The following is a 22,113-nucleotide window of genomic DNA, read 5'->3' as shown; positions in this document are numbered from 1 at the left end:
ACATCAACACATAGTGACTCCATAAAAATAAAGAAAAATAAGGAAAAAGGGAAAAAATACCTAGTACAATTACATCTTGGGTTGCCTCCCAAGAAACGCACAATTTAACGTCACAGTGCGACGCGGGTTACTTGATTACTCAAACTTTATCAAGTTTGCATTCCTCTACAATCTTCACATCCTCAAGAACACCCAAATATGCCTTGATTCTCTGGCCATTAGCTTTGAACCTCTCACCTTTATTATTTTCCAGCTCAATAACACCAGATTGAAACACCTGTGTGACCTTAAAAGGTTCAGACCATTTGGATCTCAACTTGCCTGGAAACAGACGAAGTTTGGAGTTGAAGAGTAAAACCAAGTCACCAGGAGTGAAACTTCTTTTCTCATTATGCTTGTCATGATATAGTTTCATCCTCTCCTTATACAGTGCCGACCTCTCATAGGCTCTCAGACAGAACTCATCCATCTCATTGATCTGATCCAACCTCAAGTTTGCAGTTTCGCTCCAATTGAGGTTTAGCTTCTTCTACGCCAAAAGTGCTCTATGCTCAAGCTCAACCGCAAATGACATGCCTTTCCAAACACCAATTGATATGGAGACATACTAATAGGTGTCTTGAAATCTATCCGATATGCCCATAGAGCATCATCTAGCTTCCGTGCCCAATCTGTCCCGTTGACATTCACTGTCTTTGACAAAATTGCCTTGATTTCCTTGTTGGACACCTCTACTTGTCCATTGGTCTGTGGGTGATAAGGCGTAGCAACCTTTTGCTGTTAAACCCCATACTTGGTCAGAAGCGCACTGAACACTTTGTTGCAGAAGTGAGAACCACCATAACTGATAATAGCTCTGGGTGTGCCAAACCTTGAGAATATATTCTTCTTCAGGAAACCAGCTACACTATTGCCATCATTCTCAGGCAAAGCAACGGCCTCAACCCATTTGGACACATAGTCCACTGCAACCAATATATACTTCTGACTATAAGAACTTACGAATGGGCCCATGAAATCGATGCCATATACATCAAACAATTCCACTTCCAGAATAGGTGTCATGGGTAACTAATGGCGCCATGAGATGGCTCGTTGCTGCTAGCACACATCACAACTCCTTACTATGTCCACGGCATCTTGATGAATTGTGGGCCAATAGTACCCACACTGAAGTATCTTGTGGGCTGTTCGAGCACCACCATGTTGACCACCTACTGGAGATGAGTGACAAGCCTCCAAAATGTGCAGCATCTCAGCTTTAGGAATGCACTGCCTAATGATGTTGTCAGCGCAAATCCTGTGCAAATATGGTTCGTCCCAAAAATACTTACCTACATCAAGCATGAACCTCTTTCTTTGCTGAAATATTAGTCCTTCAGGCATTATATCACTAACAAGAAAATTAGCATAATCAGCAAACCAAGGAATAAGGTCAAGAGTTGCAGCTAATACCTGTTCATCTGGTAATGTATCATCTATTTCAAGCTCAAGCTCTCCCGTCTTTGCAGCCTCCAACCTAGACATGTGATCAGCTATCTGGTTCTCACAGCCTCTCCTATCCTTCACTTCAAAGTCAAACTCTTGGAGAAGTAGCACCCATCGGATCAGCCTAGGCTTGGCATCTTTCTTTGCCATGTGGTATCTCAAGGCAGCATGGTCTGTATGAATTATCACCTTAGTGCCCAACAAATAAGCTCAGAACTTTTCAAATGCATAGACCACTACCAATAGTTCCTGCTCAATGACTGTGTAGTTTCGTTGTGCCCCATTCAATGACTTACTAGCATGGTAAATCGGATGAAGCATCTTGTTGCGCTTCTGCCCCAACACAACTCCTAATGCAGTCCCACTAGCATCACACATTACCTCAAATAGCTTCGACCAGTCTGGGCCAATGATCACTGGTGTTGAAATAAGCTTTTTCTTTAGGCACAAAAATGCTTTGAGACATGCCTCATCAAAGACAAATTTCACCTCCTTCTCCAAAAGGTTGCACATGGGGTGTGCAATTTTGGAGAAGTCCTTGATGAAGCATCTATAGAACTTGGTGTGGCCTAGAAAGCTTCTAACACCCTTCACATAGATTGGAAGAGGTAACTTTTCAATCACCTCAATCTTGGGCTTATCGACCTCTATCCCCTTCTGTGATACTTTGTGTCCCAGGACTATGCCCCTATTTACCATGAAATGACACTTCTCCCAATTCAGTACTAGGTTGGCCGCCTCACATCTCTGTAAAGCCCTGCTAACATTCAACAAACAGTCATCAAAAGTATCACCTACTACCGAGAAATCGTCCATAAATACCTCTAGAGTGTTCTCAACTATGTCCGCGAAGATAGACATCATACACTTTTGGAATGTTGCTGGTGCATTACATAGTCCAAATGGCATGCGTTTAAATGCAAAGGTGCCATAAGGACATGTGAAGATGGTCTTTTCCTGATCTTCAGGAGCAATTGATATCTAGTTGTAGTCAGAATATCCAACTAAGAAACAATACCATCATTTACGTGCCAACCTATCAAACATCAGGTCCATGAAAGGCTAGGGGAAGTTATCCCTCAAAGTCCACTTGTTCAGCTTCCTGTAGTCCATATAGAATCGCCATCCAGTGACTGGTCTCTGTGGGACTAACTCATTCTTGGCATTTGCCACCACAGTCATACCACCCTTTTTGGGCACACATTGCACTGGACTGACCTAGTGACTATCAGAAATGGGATAGACCACCCCAACATCTAACCACTTCATTATCTCTTTCTTAACTACCTCTTGCATTGGTGGGTTTAGCCTCCGCTGGTGTTCAATGCTTGGGTTGCAGTCCTCCTCAAGCTGAATCTTGTTAGTCCATATACCATGAGGTATTCCAATTATATCAGCAACGGTCCACCCAATTTCCCGTTTGTACCTTCTCAACACCTTGATCACCTCCTGCACCTATTCTTTATTTAAATCTGCAGCCAAGATCACAGGTAATGTGATATTAGTACCCAAAAGTAAATACCTGAGGTGACTGGGTAACTGTTTTAGTTCCAACACCGATGGCTCCTCGATGGATGGTTTTGCTGGAGGGCTTGGCCTGTTTTGTAAGTCCAGGTCCAATTTCTTTGGAGCATACGAGTGTGCTCCTATACGTTGCAAAGCATTCACGGTCTCTATATAGTCAGACTGGAAATCAACATCAAAGTTCATCAACACTGCAACTAAGGTTTCAACCGTCATCCTCTCTTCTATGGGTACCCTAATGTCCTCATCAACAACCATCTCTATTGCAGATACCACATTCATATCATTGGGTTGCTTCATTGACATGCAAATATTGAACTTTACCTCATCCTTGTTGAGTCTGAACTTCAACTCTCCTCTTTTAACATCCACCAAAGCTCTTCCTGTGGCCAGAAAGGGTCTTCTCAAAATGATGGGAACCTCAAAGTCCACTTCACAATCCAAGATCACGAAATCAACTGGAAAGATGAAGGTGTCCACCTTTACAAGTACATCACATAGGACTCCCACTGGCCGCTTAACTGACCTATCAGCCATCATCAACCTCATTGTTGTGGGTCTTGGAACTCCCAACCCCAATTTCTTGTAGATGTTTAATGGCATCAAGTTGATACTAGCTTCTAGATCACACAAATCTTTTGCAAACTTAATTAACCCAATGGTGCATGGGATAGTGAATGCACCTAGATATTCCTTCTTCTGAACCAGAGATCTGGTAGCAATGGCGCTGCAATGATGAACATCGTTAGTAAAATCAAGACTTACAACTCTCTTCTTTGTAACCAAGTCCTTTATGAACTTGGCATATCCTGGCATCTGTTCCAGGGCTTCCATCAGTGGTATGTTTACTGAAAGTTGCTTCAACATGGTGATGAACTTTGTAAACTTCCCATCTTCATCTTTCTTTTTGAGCCTTTGAGGGAAATGAGGAGGTGGTTTGGGAATCTGTTGTAAAGGAAGGTTTTCCTCGACCTCTTTCTCCTTTCCTCTTGTAGGTTGTGCTTTAAGCCGAGGATCCTCCAAATCATCTACCTGTTCAGCTTTATCCTCCTCTCTGCCAGCTTGCTCCAAGACATGTTCATGTTTGGTACCTACAGAAATAGGGTCAGTAAGAACTTTACCACTCCTGGTGGCGATGGCCATGCAGTTCCCGTCCTTCTTAGGGTTTTGAATAGTGTCAGTTGGTAGTTACCCATTTTTCCTCTGATTCAGTGAGGCTGAGAGTTGCCCCAACTGCTGCTTAATTTGTTTAATGAAGGTGGTGTGAGAGTCCACCAACTGACTCATGCTCTTGAAATCACCTCTCATTTCTTTTACCCCTGCATCAGTTGATTCAACTTTCTAGAGTACCTTAGCCATCATGTCTTCCAGCTTAGACCCGTTGGAACTACCACTTGCCCGGTCTTTATTACCTGGGGGCACATAAACACCACTGCAATAATTCCTATACCCATATCTGTTCTGCCAGTTTCCCTGATCTCTATTAGCTGGCCTATCATACTGACCATCCCTAGCATAGTTCCAACCCGTGTTTCCAGAATTGTAACCCTGATTTCCAGAGTTATAATTTTAGAAACCTACTAGGTTCCCCAAGTAGTTAGCTTCCTCATCAAGGTCAATATCCTGATCGTCATACCTGTTTTGCTGTCCCACAACATTTACCTTTCCAGACTTGGCGACAATGTGCTTGGTGAATAGATCTATTTGTGTCCTCATGTGCGCCATGTCTTGGTCCCTTTCTTCCTCTCTCTTCCTCTATTCAGTTGAAAGATCAAATGTATACCCAAGCTCTCCTACCTCTACATCTCTTATGTACCATGCCCTGTTATTCTTTGATACCTCATCCAACAGTTGCATTCTCTCCGAGAATGACTTCCTCATAAATGAGCCTCCACAAACTATATCAACAACATGTTTAGTAACATAATTTCGAGATCTATAAAAAGCATGTTTCAGATGCCTTTCAGTAAGATCATAGTTGGGGAATTTCTTCACCTTTTGGCTGGACCTCCACCAAGTATCATGCATTGCCTCTCCTAGTAGCTGCTTGTGTTTACTAATCTCGTCCTTCATCTGCAGCTCTTTTGATTCTTGAAAGAATCGTTCCAAGAAAGCCTCCTTCAGCTCTGTCCAAGTTCTGATGGAGTCATTTGGCATCTCATTCAATGAGTTTGTTGCCTCTCCAGTAAGGGACAATGGGAACAACCTCAATCTCATCGCAGTTTGATAAACTCCAGGAATTTCTTGTGACTTACAGATTGCCACAAAATTTATCAAGTGCTAATTTGCATCATCAACATACCTTTTAGGTTTAAAAGCTGTATCATAGTGCTGGTGATGGTGAACTTAACACCTGGAGGTAGTGCAGGTAACACTATAGCTCCAGTGGCTCCATCCCCATACAAGTCAACATCATTTTCTTCATACATCATATGAGGTGGATGCTAAGCTCTACCCCTTGGGGATATTGGTTGGCGCTGAGGAGGGACTAATCATTCCAACCATCTGTTATCATCTACTGCCCTAGGTTGATTGATTCCATCATTTTGCTGGACATTCCTTGTAGCATCAATTTTAGCTTCTAAGCCCAGTTTGTGCCTCTAAGCCTCTAGTTCTTATGCATTAACCATCTTTCGAATAGTTCACTGAAATTCAAGATCGTAAGGTAGCAATGGGGCTCCTTTACTTCTAGTGTTGGGCATGCACAATTGAACTCACCTGAAAGAGACACAAACACAGAACAAAATGTAAAATTAGGAAATATAAACTCAAATAGAATAAAAGCTAGGAAACACTTCTAATATGAAATTTCCTGGCAGCGGCGGCAAAATTTGATACGTCCAAACTTACAATATAAATAAGAAGTGTAAATGGTTGATGTCAATTTATAGAACTCAATTAGACTTGANCTCTAAGCCTCTAGTTCTTGTGCATTAACCATCTTTCGAATAGTTCGCTAAAATTTAGGATCGTAAGGTAGCAATGGGGCTCCTTTACTTCTAGTGTTGGGCATGTACAATCGAACTCACCTGAAAGAGACACAAACACAGAACAAAATGTAAAATTAGGAATTGTAATTACAAATAGAATAAAAGCTAGGAAACACTTATGATATGTAATTTCCTGGCAGCGGCGCCAAAATTTGATACGTCCAAACTTACACTTCAAATAAGAAGTGTAAACGGTCGATGTCAATTTACAGAACTCAACTAGACTTGAGGTTGATCCCACAGAGAATTTCTTTACAGATAAGGTTTCATTGTCACGTTTATTCGAATGTTGTTATTATCTCCCAAACAAATAACAACGAAAAGTAAATTGGGTTTGGTTGAAATGTTATAATTACCAAACTTTCAGTCAAAATCTAGATTCATGACTAACAGACTATTTCGTTGTAAGGTTGATTCAGTTAATTAAGAGAAACCAGGATTGTGTTCACCATAACATTAGTTTAAATGTTCTTCCATAATTAAGCATCAGGCAAATCAATGTTTACAAAATCATTGTGAGTTAAATTTATCTGACACTTCTCAGCCAAATCATATAATTATCACTAATTTTCTCTCTACCCTAAAGTGTTACTAACATTGACCCTCGCTTAAAATGATATGGTGTTAAAGATCTTTTCTCTCGAACTCAAGCTTTAACTCCAATTGGATAATTTAATTCAGCTTTTTCCTAACTGGTATTTTTCTCTCGAACAAATACTAGATACAAGCTCATCTAATGCGTGCACTCATTAGATGACAATGATATCAAAAGCTAAAAACTACAGAATGTAAACACAGACTGCCCTTTACTCGTTTTACGAAATCATAACTAGAACTTTGTCATGGATCCCACAAACCCAGTCGTGGTATTTAGCTACTCATGATTTCATGTAAATAATCAGTAATTAAGGATGAAAACATATTGAGAAAGACTTACAAAAGTAATTAGCAAATTAACAATCACTTTGATAATTTGATAGTCTGAATCCAAATTTCCAACTGATAGCAATAATCAAAAATCCAAAAATCAGAAGCTAAGAGTAATGTTGTGTTCTTCATCGTAAAACATAAGATAATGAATAATAATTTTAAAAATAACCTAAAGTAATTCAAAATATAATATTTAAAATGAGTCCTAATCGAATTAGGACTGAGTTATCGGGCCTTTTCATGGCCACTACCACGACACGTTAAAGGCTTCACGGTTCGTGAAGCCCTCCGTGGTCTTGCCTTGAAGCTTCTAGAAAGTGGGACTTCAAACTTGGTCACTGAAAAATGCACCACGAGAGCTACCACGGTCCATAGTGAGGACCATGGCCCGTGAAATCTCCCGTGGTTTTCACTTGGGTTTCAACCTTCTTTAAACTCTTTCTTGTTTTCACACTAGTTCAGCTCCACGGTAGGTACCACGGTCCGTGGTGAGGACTAAGGACCATAGAACTCTCCGTGATCTTCACTTGGTTATTCCTGCTCTTCATCTTCTCAAGGCCCCGTACTGCCTCACTTTCACGAGCTCAACCACATACTGTAATGAAGTTAACGGTCCGTGAAGTTGCCGTGAACTTCACTTGGTCAACATCAATTCTGCTTCTTTTTCTACTTTTCTATACAACCCAGATTTTGCCTACACATTTAACAAACCCATCAAATAATCCAAAATTTCACTTAATTCCAGTATTAGTTCATAGTTATTAAACATCAAATGTGCCACGATTTCGCGGTACATCAATGCTCGTACATTCCATGTACTGACGCCATTTGGCTTCCATCTTTTATGATGCGAATACAGGTAACAAGGATCATCAACCAACACTTCGTTGATCTAGTTGAGTTCCAGAGTTGTTTGGTGAGCCTCCTTGCTTTCGGATGATCCCTTATTTATCTTCAGTAATTTCAGTTTGTTAGGATGATCAGGGGTCTTGTCCTGACATCCCTCATAGTATTAGAGGTTTCATGGATAGATAGACAATAGTAGTTCATGAGTATTGTTCATTTAAGTTGTTATGTTCTAGACTTGAGTTACCCTTGAGGCCAGTTTGAATGTTTTATTTCTAAAATATTTTGAATTTACTTTTGAGACATTTGAGTAACCTTTATAGTTTGAGTTATTCTATGTTGAGTAACTTTTCCTCTAAGAGTTGAGCTAGGCCAAGGGTTCACTTGGGGCTAACAATGGTTCTCGAGTCTGTCGCGTCCAGGGTGTAGGCTTGGGGCCTGACAAACTTGGTATCAAAGCACAAAGTTCAAGAGTCATAGGCTGTCTATGAAGCCGTGGCTGTAGATTTCTAGTTATCGGTGTGAAGAGTGCCACATCTATAAATAGGAGGCTGCGACATTTAGGAATTATCTCACTTCTTTCATAAATTTTTGTGCGATATAGTTCATCTCTATAAAGTTTCTTTCTAATTTGTACTTGAACGTATCTTTCAGATTATGCCTCTATGATGATCTATCCGAGGGCATCCTTCTAGGATAAATGTTGATACACATGATCAAGGGGTCCCCAATACACCAGAAGTGCAACCCCAAGGAAAGGTCACTAGTGCTGAATTCTGGGATGTTATCCGGATGTTGAGTCAAGTTGTGACCAACTAAGCTGGGCAACAAAGAGGCAATTGACAAGATGTGGTTCACCGGTTCAAGTATCACTGAGGATCCGAAAAACTTTGTGGAAGAGCTGCAAAAGGTTTTTGAGGTTATGGATGTTGCTGATGCTGAGTGAGTAGAACTAGCTGCATACTAACTGAAGGGTGTTGCTAGAGTATGGTACGATCAATGGAGGAAGAGTAGAGTAGAGGGTGCACCAATTATGGGCTGGGTTGTGTTCGAAGAGGCCTTCATGGGGCATTTCTTTCCCCGTGAATTGAGAGAGGCAAGGGTAAAGGAATTCCTTACTCTTAAGCAGGAATCCATGAGTGTGCATGGGTACAGTCTCAAGTTCACCCAAATATCCCATTATGCTCTAGAGATGGTTACTGACATGAGGAGCAGGATGAGTTTGTTTATTTCTGGGTTGTCTTGTCTGTCAAGCAAATCGGGTAAGGCAACTATGTTAATAGGACATAGCAAGACTTATGATCCATATGCAACAGGTTGAGAAAGATAAGTAGAGAGATAAAGAAGAGTTTCGAAATAAGAAGGCTAAAACAACAGGAAATGAGTCTGGGCAGCAGAATATTAATGCAAACCGGTCTTCTTTTCAACACAAGCCAAATGGACCTGCTCCATCATCTGGTAGTGCACCTGCACTGATAAACAGAGGTGAGTTCAAGAATCAGAACTCTCAAAACTTTAGAGCTAGACCCGTACAGTCTCAAGTTAGTGTGGAACAAAGAGGTAATGGGATTCTTGCATGTGCTAACTGTGGTAGGAACCAGTCAGGAGTGTGTCATGATGGCTCCACTAGTTGCTTCAAGTGTGGTCAGAATGGTTACTTCAAAAGACAGTACAAATAACATGCAGGGTAATGTTAATGGGGGTAACAGAGCCCAATCTTCTCTAGTGGCTCCACCCGACAGAGCTGCACCTAGAGGAGCTACTTTAGGGACAGGCGTAGGGGAAAACCATCTGTATGCTATCACCAGTCGCCAAGAGCAAGATAATTCACTTGATGTTGTCACTGGTATGTTCAAAGTCTTTACTTTTGATGTATATGCATTCCTAGATCTAGGTGAGAGTCTATATTTTATGAATCCATATATAGCTATGAGGTTCGATATTATTCCCGAACAACTTTTTGAGCCCTTTAGTGTTTCCACACCTATTAATGGGTCTATTATAGTTGGGAGAGTTTATCGTGATTGTACTATTTCTGTCAATCACAAGGACACCATGGCTGCCTTAGTTGAGTTAGACATGGTAGATTTTGATGTTATTCTAAGTATGGACTAACTTCATGCCTATTATGCCTCAATTGATTGCAGAATTAGAGTAGTTAATTTCCAGTTTCCTAATGAGCGTATTATTGAGTGGAGGAGTAGTTTAACAGTGCCTAAGTGCCATTTTATTTCGTACCTTAAGGCGAGAAAGTTAGTTTCCAAGGGGTGCATCTATCACTTAGTTTGAGTTAATGACTTTAGTGTTGAGACACCACCTATTCAGTCAGTTCTAGTAGTGAGTGAGTTTCCAGAGGTCTTTCCATATGATCTTCCCGGAGTCCCTTTTGAGAGAGAAATAGACTTCGGTATAGATATTCTTCCAGATACTTGTCCTATCTCTATTCCTCCATATAGAATGGCTCTAGTTCAATTACAGAGTTAAAAGAGCAGTTGCAAGACCTTCTTGAGAAAGGCTTCATTCAACCAAGTGTCTCACCTTGGGGCACTCCGATCTTATTTGCGAGGAAGAAAAATGGTTCTCTAAGAATGTGTATAGATAACCGTCAGTTGAACAAGGTTACTATCAAGAATAAGTATCCTCTTCCGAGAAATGATGATCTATTCGGTCAACTTCAAGGTGCCACTTGTTTTTCTAAGATAGACCTCAGATCTGGCTATCATCAGTTGAGAGTAAAAGAAAGTGACATCCCTAAGACAACTTTTAGGACCCGATATGTTTATTAGGAGTTTCTGGTCATTTATTTTGGTTTGACTAATGCAACGTTCATGGATCTTATGAACAAAGTGTTTAAGACTTATCTAGATATGTTTGTTATTGTATTCATTGATGACATTCTGATTTATTCGAGGAATTATCAAGATCATGCTAGTAATCTCAGAGTAGTTCTCCAAACTCTAAATTATAAGAAGTTGTATGCTAAATTTTCCAAGTGTGAATTTTGGCTTAAGTATGTGGCGTTCTTAGGCCATATTATTTATGGTGATGGGATTCGTGTTGACACTCAGAAGATTGAAGCAGTGCAGAACTGACCTAGACCCGCATTTCCAACTGATATTATGAGTTTCTTGGGACTGGCTGGTTATTATAGAAAGTTTGTCGAGGGGTTTTCATCTATTTCATCCCCATTGACTAAGTTGACTTAAAAGACAACAAAGTTTCAATGGTTTGAAGCATGTGAGAAAAGCTTTTAGGAATTGAAAACAAGGTTGACTACTGCCCTAGTGTTTACCTTACCAGAGGGTACACAAGGTTTGTTGTGTATTGTGATGCGTCCAGGGTTGGACTGGGTTGTGTGTTGATGAAGAATGACAAAGTTATAGCTTATGCATCCGGAAAACTTAAGATTCACGAGAGGAATTACCCAGTCCTTGACCTAGAGTTGGCTGCTGTAGTATTCACTTTTGAAAATATGGCATCACTATGTGTATGGTGTTCATGTAGATGTGTTCACCAATCACAAGAGTCTTTAGTATGTATTCAGTCAGAAGGGCTTAATCTTAGACAAATGAGGTGGTTGCAGTTACTCAAGGATTATGCCATGAGTATTCTCTATCACCCAAGTAAGGCTAATGTTGTTGTTGATCCCCTGAGCAGGTTATCTATGGGTAGTACTTCCCACGTTGAAGAAGGCAAGAAATAGTTAGCAAAATATGTGCACATACTTGCACGATTAGGAGTCCGGTTAATAGATTCCAATGAAGGAGGAATGGTGGTGATGAATGGGGCTGAATCATTAGTAGTATCCGAAGTGAAACAGAAACAAGATCAAGATCCTGTTTTGTTTAAATTGAAGGTAAATGTTCATAAGCAAGAATTTAAGGCTTTTGAACAAGAGGGAGATGGTGTATTGAGGTATCAAGGTAGATTGTGTGTACCCAAGGTGGATGAATTACAAGAGAGGATCATGGATGAAGCTCATAGCTCCAGATACTCTATCCATACAGGTTCCACAAATATGTATCATGACTTGAGAGAAGTATATTGGTAGAATAATATGAAGAGAAGTATTGCAGAGTTTGTTGCAAAATGTCCGAATTGTCAACAAGTCAAGGTAGAGCACCAGAGGCCCGGTGGTATGGCTCAGAATATAGATATTTGAGAATGAAAGTGGGAGATGATCAATATGGATTTAATTACTGGTTTACCACGGTCCCGCAGGTAACATGATTCGATTTGGGTGATTGTAGATCGAATGACTAAATGAGCCATTTCTTACTAGTAAAGCCTACATATTCAACATAAGATTATGCTAAGTTATATATTCAAGAGGTATTCAGACTTCATGGAGTTCCGGTGTCCATCATTTCATATAGATATGCACAATTCACCTCATAATGCTGGAAGTCTTTCTAGAAAGGTTGAGGGTGTGTGTGATCGATTTTAAGGGTAATAGGGATGATCACTTACCTCTCATTGAGTTTGTTTATAACAACAGTTATCACTCTAGCATCCAGATGGCTCCTTACGAGACACTTTATGGGAGAAGATGTAGATCTCCTATTGGATGGTTTGAGGTTGGTAAGGCTGGGTTTATAGGACCAGATTTGGTTTATCAAAGCTATGGAGAAGGTGAAACTCATTCAAGAAAGGTTGAAAATAGTGTAGAGTCGTCATAAATCTTCATAAATCCTATACTGATGTTAGGAGAAGAGACTTAGAGTTTGAGGTGGATGATTGGGTGTATTTGAAGGTTTTACCCATGAAGGGTGTTATGAGGTTTGGCAAGAAAGGGAAACTCAGTCCCCGATATATTGGTCCTTACAAGATATCCAAGAGGATTGACAATGTAGCCTATGAGTTTGAGCTACCGCCAGAGTTAACAACAATCCATATGGTGTTTCACATATCAATGTTGAAAAAGTGTATTGGCGATCCTTCACTTATTATACCGACAGAAGATATTGGTATTAAGGACAACTTATCTAATGGGGAGATTCCCGTTCAGATTCTGGATTGTTAGGTTTGCAAGTTGAGAACAAATGAGGGAACATCAGTCAAGGTTTTATGGAGGAATCAGTTTGTTGAGGAAGCTACATGGGAGGTTGAGGTGGATATGAAAACGAGATACCCACAAATCTTTGAGTTCGGAGAAATTCCCAGTCAAGGTACAATTTTTTTTCTTGGTACTCTTTAAATTAATATTCAGAATGTGTTAAATTGCATATTGGGTGTTTGAGTTGGGTGTAGATGTTTCCACCCTAATTTTTTCTTAGAGTAATCTCATTTGAGGACGAATGTTCCCTAGGGAGATAAATTGTAACATCCCGCCTTAGAAAGAACTAATTTGGAAAGAGCCAATTTGAGAATTTCACATGTTATGCTTAAGATGTAAGTTTTGGGTCAAGTTCAAATGACCATAACTTTCAGTACATGATGAGTTAGGTAGTCCATAAGATATTAAATGAAAGGTCTTGGAATCCTATTTCTAACGCCACCAAGTTTGCTAAGTTTCGAGTTCGGATGAGGGAGATATGCCCATTTGAAATCTGCCTGTCTAGTTAAGGAAAGTTACCCAAAAATGTGAGGGGTATTTTGGTCTTTTCCTTACTCCGTCAGATAAAAATGTTTTTAGTAAGGTTTTAGGGGTCTAAACTGATTTGGTTTAGTTTTCACAATCCTAATTACCCTTAGCGTTTTAAAAGAGCGTTCAAGAAGAGAAAAGAGGAGAAAAGAGGGAAGGTTCATGGCGTTCATCAAAATTTCTTTCGGATCGAGGGTTGTTTCGTCAAGGGTTTGATCCCTAAGAGGTATGTGACTTCTCATAGTGTTGGGTTTGTTCACTCACACTCCAATCATGCTATTTTAACACAATTTTGTTCTTAAAGTTGAAGGATTTTAGTTCTTGATGAGTGTTCTTGAAGTATTGCTTTCGTTCTTGAATTAGGATGGGTTTGATGAGTTCTTGAGATAACCATATTGAGTTTAAGAGTTGTTTTTGAGTAGATTTTTATGTACTTGTATTGGGTAATTGAGTCTAAGGAAAACTTGAGGAAATCAATCGATTAAAAGTGATTTAGGATCAGAAAATGAGAAGAAAAATTTGTTGGATTATTCTGGGGAAGGGCTGGGGCAGCGCGCCCCAGATGCGCCTAAGGGGCTGGCTCCCCGTGCCAGCAGTGCGCCAGGGTCGCCTGCCCCCGGTTTTTTTTCGTCATTTGCTGCATCTAAGCCCTTTTAAAGTGTACCTTTACTTCCTATTGATTCTAACTACTCTAATCTACATCTAAACATCGAGAGATAATTCATAACATGAATCATAAACCTTGAATCCATAATTCAAATTCAAGGTTGAGTTAAGAGTTAGGTCTTGAGAGTTCTTCCGAGTCATTTTGAGAAGTCTTTTACAATCTTTTAAAACTTGTTGTAAGACTTGAGTACTTGAGTTTGAGGATGAGGACAATAAAGTTCATTTTTTTCAAAATTATATATGGGAACTAGGTATTCTCAAGAGTAAATGTTTTTACATTTAAGAAGAGAGGAAACACCGATTTCCAAAAGAGTTCATGATGAGTTTTGAGTACTATCTCTTTTAAGAGAAATCTTTTGAGTAATAATCTCAAAGTTGAGGATGAGGAAATGTTTTTTTAAAACATATGAGCTAAGTTATAGTTTGGGAGTAGTATTGAGCACCGATATGGGGGAGAGTTCATTTAACTCACAACCTCTATAAACCATATAGCCAACGCGGGTAGAAAGGGTCATACTTTTTAGATGATTCTTTATTGCTTTTTAAGCTTAGATTAGTGGATCCACTTAGTTGAGGAGTTCTATGCCCCAACAATGTATAGGTCAGTTCTGGCAACGTGGGCGAGACGCTGTATCATCACATAACTCGTAGTGATGGTTGTCGATTAGAGAATCTCCAGACAAAGTCTATTTTGTATTTTTACGTATAAACTGAGTTTTATTGTAGTTTCCAATTCATTGAGTTGTGATATGCTATTTTAACAGTTTTTCTTTACATCTCATTATTTTTATTGCTTTTATATTGAAATGAGTTGAGACGAGGTAAGTTATTTCTTCGAATCCAGTTCAAGCTTATGTCATGTTTTAGATTTTCCCTTGCATGCTCGTACATTCCATGTACTGATGCCATTTGGCTTGCATCTTTCATGATGCAGATACAGGTAACCAGGATCATCAACCAGTGCTTNACATCTAAACATCGAGAGATAATTCATAACATGAATCATAAACCTTGAATCCATAATTCAAATTCAAGGTAGAGTTAAAAGTTAAGTCTTGAGAGTTCTTCCGAGTCATTTTGAGAAGTCTTTTACAATCTTTAAAACTTGTTTTAAGACTTGAGTACTTGAGTTTGAGGATGACGACAATAGAGTTCATTTTTTTCAAAATTATTTATGGGAACTAGGTATTCTCAAGAGTAAATGTTTTTACATTTAAGAAGAGAGGAAACACCGAATTCCAAAAGAGTTCATGATGATTTTTGAGTACTGTCTCTTTTAAGAGAAATATTTTGAGTAATAATCTCAAAGTTGAGGATGAGGAAATGTTTTTTTAAAACATATGAGCTAAGTTATAGTTTGGGAGTAGTATTGAGCACCGATATGGGGAAGAGTTCATTTAACTCACAACCCCTATAAACCATGTAGCCAACGTGGGTAGAAAGGGTCATACTTTTTAGATGATTCTTTATTGCTTTTTAAGCGTAGATTAGTGGATCCACTTAGTTGACGCCCCAACAATGTATAGGTCAGTTCTGGCAACGTGAGCGAGATGCTGTATCATCACATAACTCGTAGTGATGGTTGTTGGTTAGAGAATCTCCAGACAAGGTTTATTTTGTATTTTTACATATAAACTGAGTTTTATCGTAGTTTCCAATTCATTGAGTTGTGATATACTATTTTAACAGCTTTTCTTTACATCACATTATTTTTATTGCTTTTATATTGAAATGAGTTAAGATTGAGTTGAGTTGAGACGAGGTAAGTTATTTCTTCAATTCCAGTTCAAGCTTATGTCATGTTTTAGATTTTCCCTTGCATGCTCGTACATTCCATGTACTAACGCCATTTGGCTTGCATCTTTCATGGCAGATACAGGTAACCAGGATCATCAACCAGTGCTTCGTTAATCCAGTTGTGTTCCAGAGTTGTTTGGTGAGCCTCCTTGCTTCCGGAGGATCCCTTATTTATCGTCAGTTATTTCAGTTTGTTAGGATGATCGGGGGTCTTGTCCCGATATCTTTCATAGTATTAGAAGCTTCATAGATAGATATGCAGTAGTAGTTCATGAGTCTTGTTCATTTCTGTTGTTGTGTTCTAGACTTGAGTTGCCCTTGAGGCCAGTTTGAATGTTTTATTTCTCAAATATTCTGAGTTAACTTTTGAGATAGTTGAGTAAAGTTTATATTTTGAGTTATTCTATGTTGAGTAAGTCTTCCCCTGAGAGTTGAGCCAGGCCAAGGGCTTGCTGTGGGCCAACAATGGTTCTCGTGTGCTAGTCACGTCTAGGGTGTAGGCTCAGGGCGTGACAAAATGTTGTTGTTTTCAATTTCAAAGTTTTTATGTGGATTTGAGCCCTTGATTTCTAAGTTTAAGTGAATTTAGGACCAAGAGTTGACATTAGTAGACGTTTAGATTTTGGACGCTCAAATTGATTTATTAGATTTAGGGGGTTATTTTAGGTCTTGGAAAAATCTTGGTTCAACTTCTGGAAGTTTTGAGGGTATTTTGGTATTTTAAGGTGGATGTTAGTTTATTGTGGCTCTAACGGGTTTCAAGTCAAGAAAACCTCAAATCAATGTTTTGATGGTTCTATTGAGTCCAAAACATTAAATTTAGTTGGGTAGCATATTTGGTTTGTGTGTATGAGATTCTGAACGAATCTCGAGGAGCCATTTAGAGGATTTTGAGTCTTAATGTGTTGTTGTTGCTTTTGTTCTTATAATTAACTAATGCAATGCTCATCACAATTGTGGGATCCTATTCCATGATCATGTTAGTGTGCTAAGGTTGTGCTTCACAATTGCTGGATGTCTACACGATTGCGTGGGTCTAAACTCTTGATCAACTCAACCGTGTGGCCTTTATCGTGATTATACAAGTCAATTAATGAGTTAACCATCTTTTTTGTTTGCGATCTCGTAGATTAAATTATTTGGCAGATGGTAAATTTCCAAAATTAGGGTTTCTTTCTCATTTTACCAGTTTTTGACATTGAGAATTCTTGAGAGGCAATTTCAAAATTTATCAATTAGGTAAGTGAATATAAACCCAACCCTTCATTCTCATGTATTGTTTCATGCTTTTGGCGTCAAATCCTTGTTTTGTATTCAAACTTTGAGGGCTTTTCATGAAAATGACATTTGTATAAAATTGGAGTTTCAAGTATGGTTTTGACTCATTTTTCGATTCGATTTCACCTATGAGTTCCAAATATGTTGGGAATTATGTTTTTTAATAAAAATTTCAAAATTATCTTTACCCTCATAAATGACTTTTTTGGTTGATTTGGACTCGGTTTTCTAAACTTGCATTATGGGTATCATTTTTCATGTTTTCTTATAAAAAATATGTATTTGATTAGATTTTGTGGTTTGGAGACTCATTGTAAAGGGATGCTCAAGTGTCGAGTTGATTGTATTCTCTTTTAAGGAAAGTGAACCTCTTTTATCTTTTGTTAAGTATATTACACTTGTTATCAAATATTGCCTGACTATTAGGAATGATCATGCGGAGAAAAATGAATTCATTGATATGATGATGTGTATTGGATATTGATGTGAAATTATTATCCTCTCATTAGACATATGAATATGTTAATTTGTAGTGGTTACGAGACACTGTTGTGATGGGTACTTTGTGAAAGTGATGAGAGAGAGAGAAATAAAGAGGATGTACTACCTTCGAGGGACGTGCCATGAACCGTGGTTGATACTATTTTTGAGGGATGTGTCACACTTCGTGGTAGGTACATGGATTGATATGCCCCCATGGGTCTTGTGATGCTAGGTAGCGGGTATGTTTCAATAGGACAGACATGCATCACTCTATATTACATTTGTATTGCATTACATTGCACCTCATTATCATTCTTTGAACTTTATGAGGGAGTTATTGTGCTTGTGATTATTTGAATATGAAAGGTTGTGATTATGCTATGGAGACTTTGTTGTGTGAATTTTATGGTGTATTACATATACTGTGTTGTCTCATTACTTGCCAAATGGTTAGGATGAGCTAGTCTAATATCTATGCAGGTTATAGTATGTGGAGGTTCAAATGGTGTGTCAGGGTACGTGTGTTCGGTATTACTTTACTTGGGGTCAACTAGGGAAGCTTTTTGAGTACCATTGTTATGTGATACTCATTCCCTTACTTTCTAGACTTATATAGGTTACGAGCCCGGATCATCTTGATCATTCTTCCTACGTCTTTGTCTGAGGCTCACCTTTGGAGTTTGTGAGGTAGATGTTGGTCATCTCAGTCACATACTCTTGATTGTTCTTTTTAATATTCTAGTACAGTAGGCATTCAGACTTGTATTATCTTTAAATTTGATGTATTAAATTTATCGTTGTACACGTGACACTAGGTTTTAGGGATAGTTTTGCTATATTACTATTATCGCAAGTCTTATGTTATGTTTAATTCTTAATTTTATTCTTACTTCCGCATGTACCTTTGTTAAGGTTTGTTTAGGGTGACCTGGCTTAGTGGGATAAGGTATGTGCCACCACACTTGGTTTTTGGGTCGTGATATTATATCTACTACACCAGATATGTTAGTGACTTTGAGATGATCTCATTGGTTGTGGCTTATGTGTTTGACTATGTGGGATTACCAATCTACTTGCTTTATAGTTGTGATTAGATATTTATTTAGTAATCTTAGTCGGGCAATGATGCCTACCTCTGTACATAGTGTTTGTACTGATGCTACTCCTTCACTTTCTTTTGAGTGCAGATTGTGATCCAGAGGCGTCTACCGAATCTCGCATTTGGCTGTGTACTTCCAGATATGAGAGTGAGCTACTTCCATCTGGACTTCCCCATACATTCTTCATTTTTGATATCACTCTTTCATACATTGAGACTACATAGTATTTATTTATTTGCTACTATTATACCTTTTAGTTAAATATTTTAGTATAATGACTTTTAGATTTTGGGAATATTTTTTTAGACTTCCACTATTATTTTGTTTAATTTAAAAACTTAGGGGTTGTTTGGTGTGAGGGATAAAAATAATAGTCATGGGCTAAGAAAATAGTGATGGGATAAATTTTTTGTGTCTTGTTTGGTTTCCATGTTTGGGATAACTTATCCCACTATTTATATCATATTGATGGGATAAGTTATCCCATATGCATGGTGGGATAAGTTATCCCAGGATAACTAATCATGGGATAACTTGTCCCAACCAAATGACCCCTTAGAGTTTATTTGTTGTAGTCTTATATTTCTAGCCAACATTGTTAGATGTTGCATAAGTTTGATTGTTAAGTGTTGGTTCACCCACTTGGGGTTTGGTGTAGGTGCCCGTCAGTCACAGTGATTAGAGATGTGACATCCCCATTCTGCAAATTGTTCGAACTTTGCATGGATTGACATTGAAGATTGATTCATGAGGCAATAAAATCCTATCCACTAAATCACAAACATTTCATGTTGAAATAAGATCCTACCCATTGAATAACGATCACTGAAGTTAGTTTCATCAAATTCATTTGAATGCTTACAAGAAGTTCGGGTGTCAATGAAGTATATGTAGAGATGACCTGCCATATTTCCTAGTTCATTATATTTGGGAAATTAACAAATCATATTCCTAGTTAGATATATTTGGAAAATTAATAACTTGTATTCCTAGTTCATGTGGTGGGAAATTAATAAGTAACATTCCTAATTTATTTTGAAATAAGATTTATGGTGGAATGAGGAAGTCCAAGGCAAAGTGGAAGCGAAGAAGGCTGCATACACAAAGTTGGTGGAGTGCTTAGATGAGGAAGAGAAGCAGACGCTTAAGAAAGTTTATAAGACGACAAAGACAGAAGCTAAGTTAGCAGTTACGAAGGCTAAGATGGCAGCTTTCGAACGCTTGTACGTCGAGCTGTGGGACAAAGGGGGGGAGAAGAAATTGTATAGGCTCGCAAAAGCAAGAGAGAGGAAGGCTCGTGACTTGGACCAAGTGAAGTGTATCAAGGATGAGAAAGGCAAAGTATTGGTGGATGAGACCTCCATCAAGCAAAGATGGCGAAGATACTTTCACAAACTTTTAAATGAAAAAGGGGGCGGAGACATTGTGTTGGGTGATTTGGCGCACTCTGAAAGTCTTTGGGACTTTGGGTACTGCAGGTGTTTTAGGATCGAGGAGGTTATACGTGCTATTAGTAGGATGAGCAGGGGAAGAGCGACCGGACCCGATGAGATTCCGGTGGATTTTTGGAAGAGCACGGACAAGGCAGGTATAGAGTGGTTGACTGGGCTGTTTAATGTTATTTTTAAGACAACAAAGATGCCTGATGAATGGAGGTAGAGTACAATGGTTCCGTTGTATAAAAACAAGGGTGATATCCAAAACTGTAACAACTACAGGGGTATCAAATTGCTAAGCCATACTATGAAGATTTGGGAGAGAGTGGTGGAGATGAGGGTGAGAAGAGGGTGTCCATTTCTGAGAATCAGTTTGGATTCATGCCGGGACGATCGACTACCGAAGCCATTCATCTTACGCGAAGACTGGTAGAAAAATATAGAGAAAGGAAGAGAGACCTACATATGGTGTTCATTGACCTTGAAAAGGCATATGACAAAGTACCGAGGAATGTCCTCTGGAGGTGCTTGGAGGCTAAAGGTGTCCCGATGATTTATATTAGGGCGATAAAGGACATGTACGGTGGAGCCAAGACTCGGGTTAGAACGGTTGGAGGTGACTCGGAACATTTCCTAGTTGAGATGGGGCTGCACCAAGGATCAGTCCTTAGCCCATTTCTATTTGCTTTGGTGATGGACGAGTTGACGCGGTCTATTCAGGAGAGGGTCCCATGGTGTATGTTATTTGCGGATGACATAGTACTGATTGATGAGACGCGGGACAGAGTTAATGCGAGGTTGGAGGTGTGGAGACAAATGCTGGAGTCCAAAGGGTTCAGGTTGAGTAGGACCAAAACAGAATATGTGGGGTGCAAATTCAGTGATGCATTGGATGAAGCAGATGTGGATGTAAGACTTGCCACACAGATCATCCCCAAGAAAGAAAGTTTTAGGTATCTTGGGTCTATAATCCAAGGGAGTGGCGACATCGATGATGATGTCACACATCGCATTGGGGTTGCTTGGATGAAATGGAGGCTTGCCTCTGGAGTCTTGTGTGATAAGAAAATTCCACCTAGACTTAAAGGTAAGTTTTACAGAGTGGTAGTTAGACCGGCCTTGTTGTATGGAGCGGAGTGTTGGCCAGTCAAGAACTCACATGTACAGAAAATGCATGTTGCGGAGATGAGGATGTTGAGATGGATGTGTGGGCACACTAGGAGTGATAAGATTAGAAATGAAGTTATCCGGGAGAAGGTGGGAGTGGCCTCTGTGGTGGACAAGCTGAGGGAAGCGAGATTGAGATGGTTTGGACATGTGAAGAGACGATGCGCAGACGCCCAGTGAGAAGGTGTGAGGGGCTGGTTGTAGATGGTACGCGGAGGGGTAGAGGTGGTAGGCCTAAGAAGTATTGGGGAGAGGTGATTAGACATGACTTGGCTCAGCTTCGCATTACCGAAGACATAACTCTAGGTAGGAAGGAGTGGAGGTCGCGTATTAAGGTTGAAGGTTAGTAGGGCTAGCGTGTTGTCCTCTCGTGAGAGGGTATGGGTTGTTAGCATTTGTAGTAGTCCTAGCCTTGCACTTGCAGTTCCTGTCTGTGCTACCTATAGCCTTTTGTTGTTTACTGCGTTTCACTTATTGCTTTGTTTTATAGTTGTTACTGTCTCATTTGTTGATTGTATACTTTCTTTCTTATTGGATGTTTTGTTTTATACACTGTTTTCCTTGCCTTTTACTTGGATTTGATGTACTTGAGCTGAGGGACTCTCGAAAACAGCCTCTCTACCTCTACGAGGTAGTGGCAAGGTCTGCGTACACTCTACCCTCCCCAGACCCCACCTAGTGGGATTTCACTGGGTATGTTGTTGTTGTTGTTGTTGTATAGAGATGGTTTTCCATATTTAATTTGGGAAGTCAAATAAATTTGATTCCTAATTTGTTTTCAAATCAGATTTGTTGATATGTTGTTATTAATTACATATCTAAAT

General features: G+C 39.3%; 1 protein-coding gene and 1 pseudogene across 1 annotated transcript; one reads left to right on the top strand and one right to left on the bottom strand.

The window, feature by feature from the left end:
• Positions 1–1,698: 1,698 nt before the first annotated feature.
• LOC125847034 (uncharacterized) lies at positions 1,699–4,737 on the bottom strand. Its single transcript, XM_049526742.1, has 5 exons — positions 4,675–4,737; positions 4,363–4,560; positions 3,011–4,167; positions 2,776–2,914; positions 1,699–2,469 (listed from the first exon to the last, which is right to left on the bottom strand). The coding sequence occupies exons 1-5, from the start codon at positions 4,735–4,737 to the stop codon at positions 1,699–1,701; spliced, it is 2,328 nt and encodes a 775-aa protein (XP_049382699.1).
• Positions 4,738–8,625: 3,888 nt separating this feature from the next.
• Positions 8,626–21,871, top strand: LOC125847033 (uncharacterized; annotated as a pseudogene).
• Positions 21,872–22,113: the final 242 nt, after the last annotated feature.

This window comes from Solanum stenotomum, chromosome 12 (genome assembly GCF_019186545.1).
Source record: "Solanum stenotomum isolate F172 chromosome 12, ASM1918654v1, whole genome shotgun sequence".
NCBI classification, from domain to species: Eukaryota; Viridiplantae; Streptophyta; class Magnoliopsida; order Solanales; family Solanaceae; genus Solanum; species Solanum stenotomum.
Note: the sequence above shows the minus strand (reverse complement) of the source record. Positions and strands in the feature narration are given on the sequence as shown.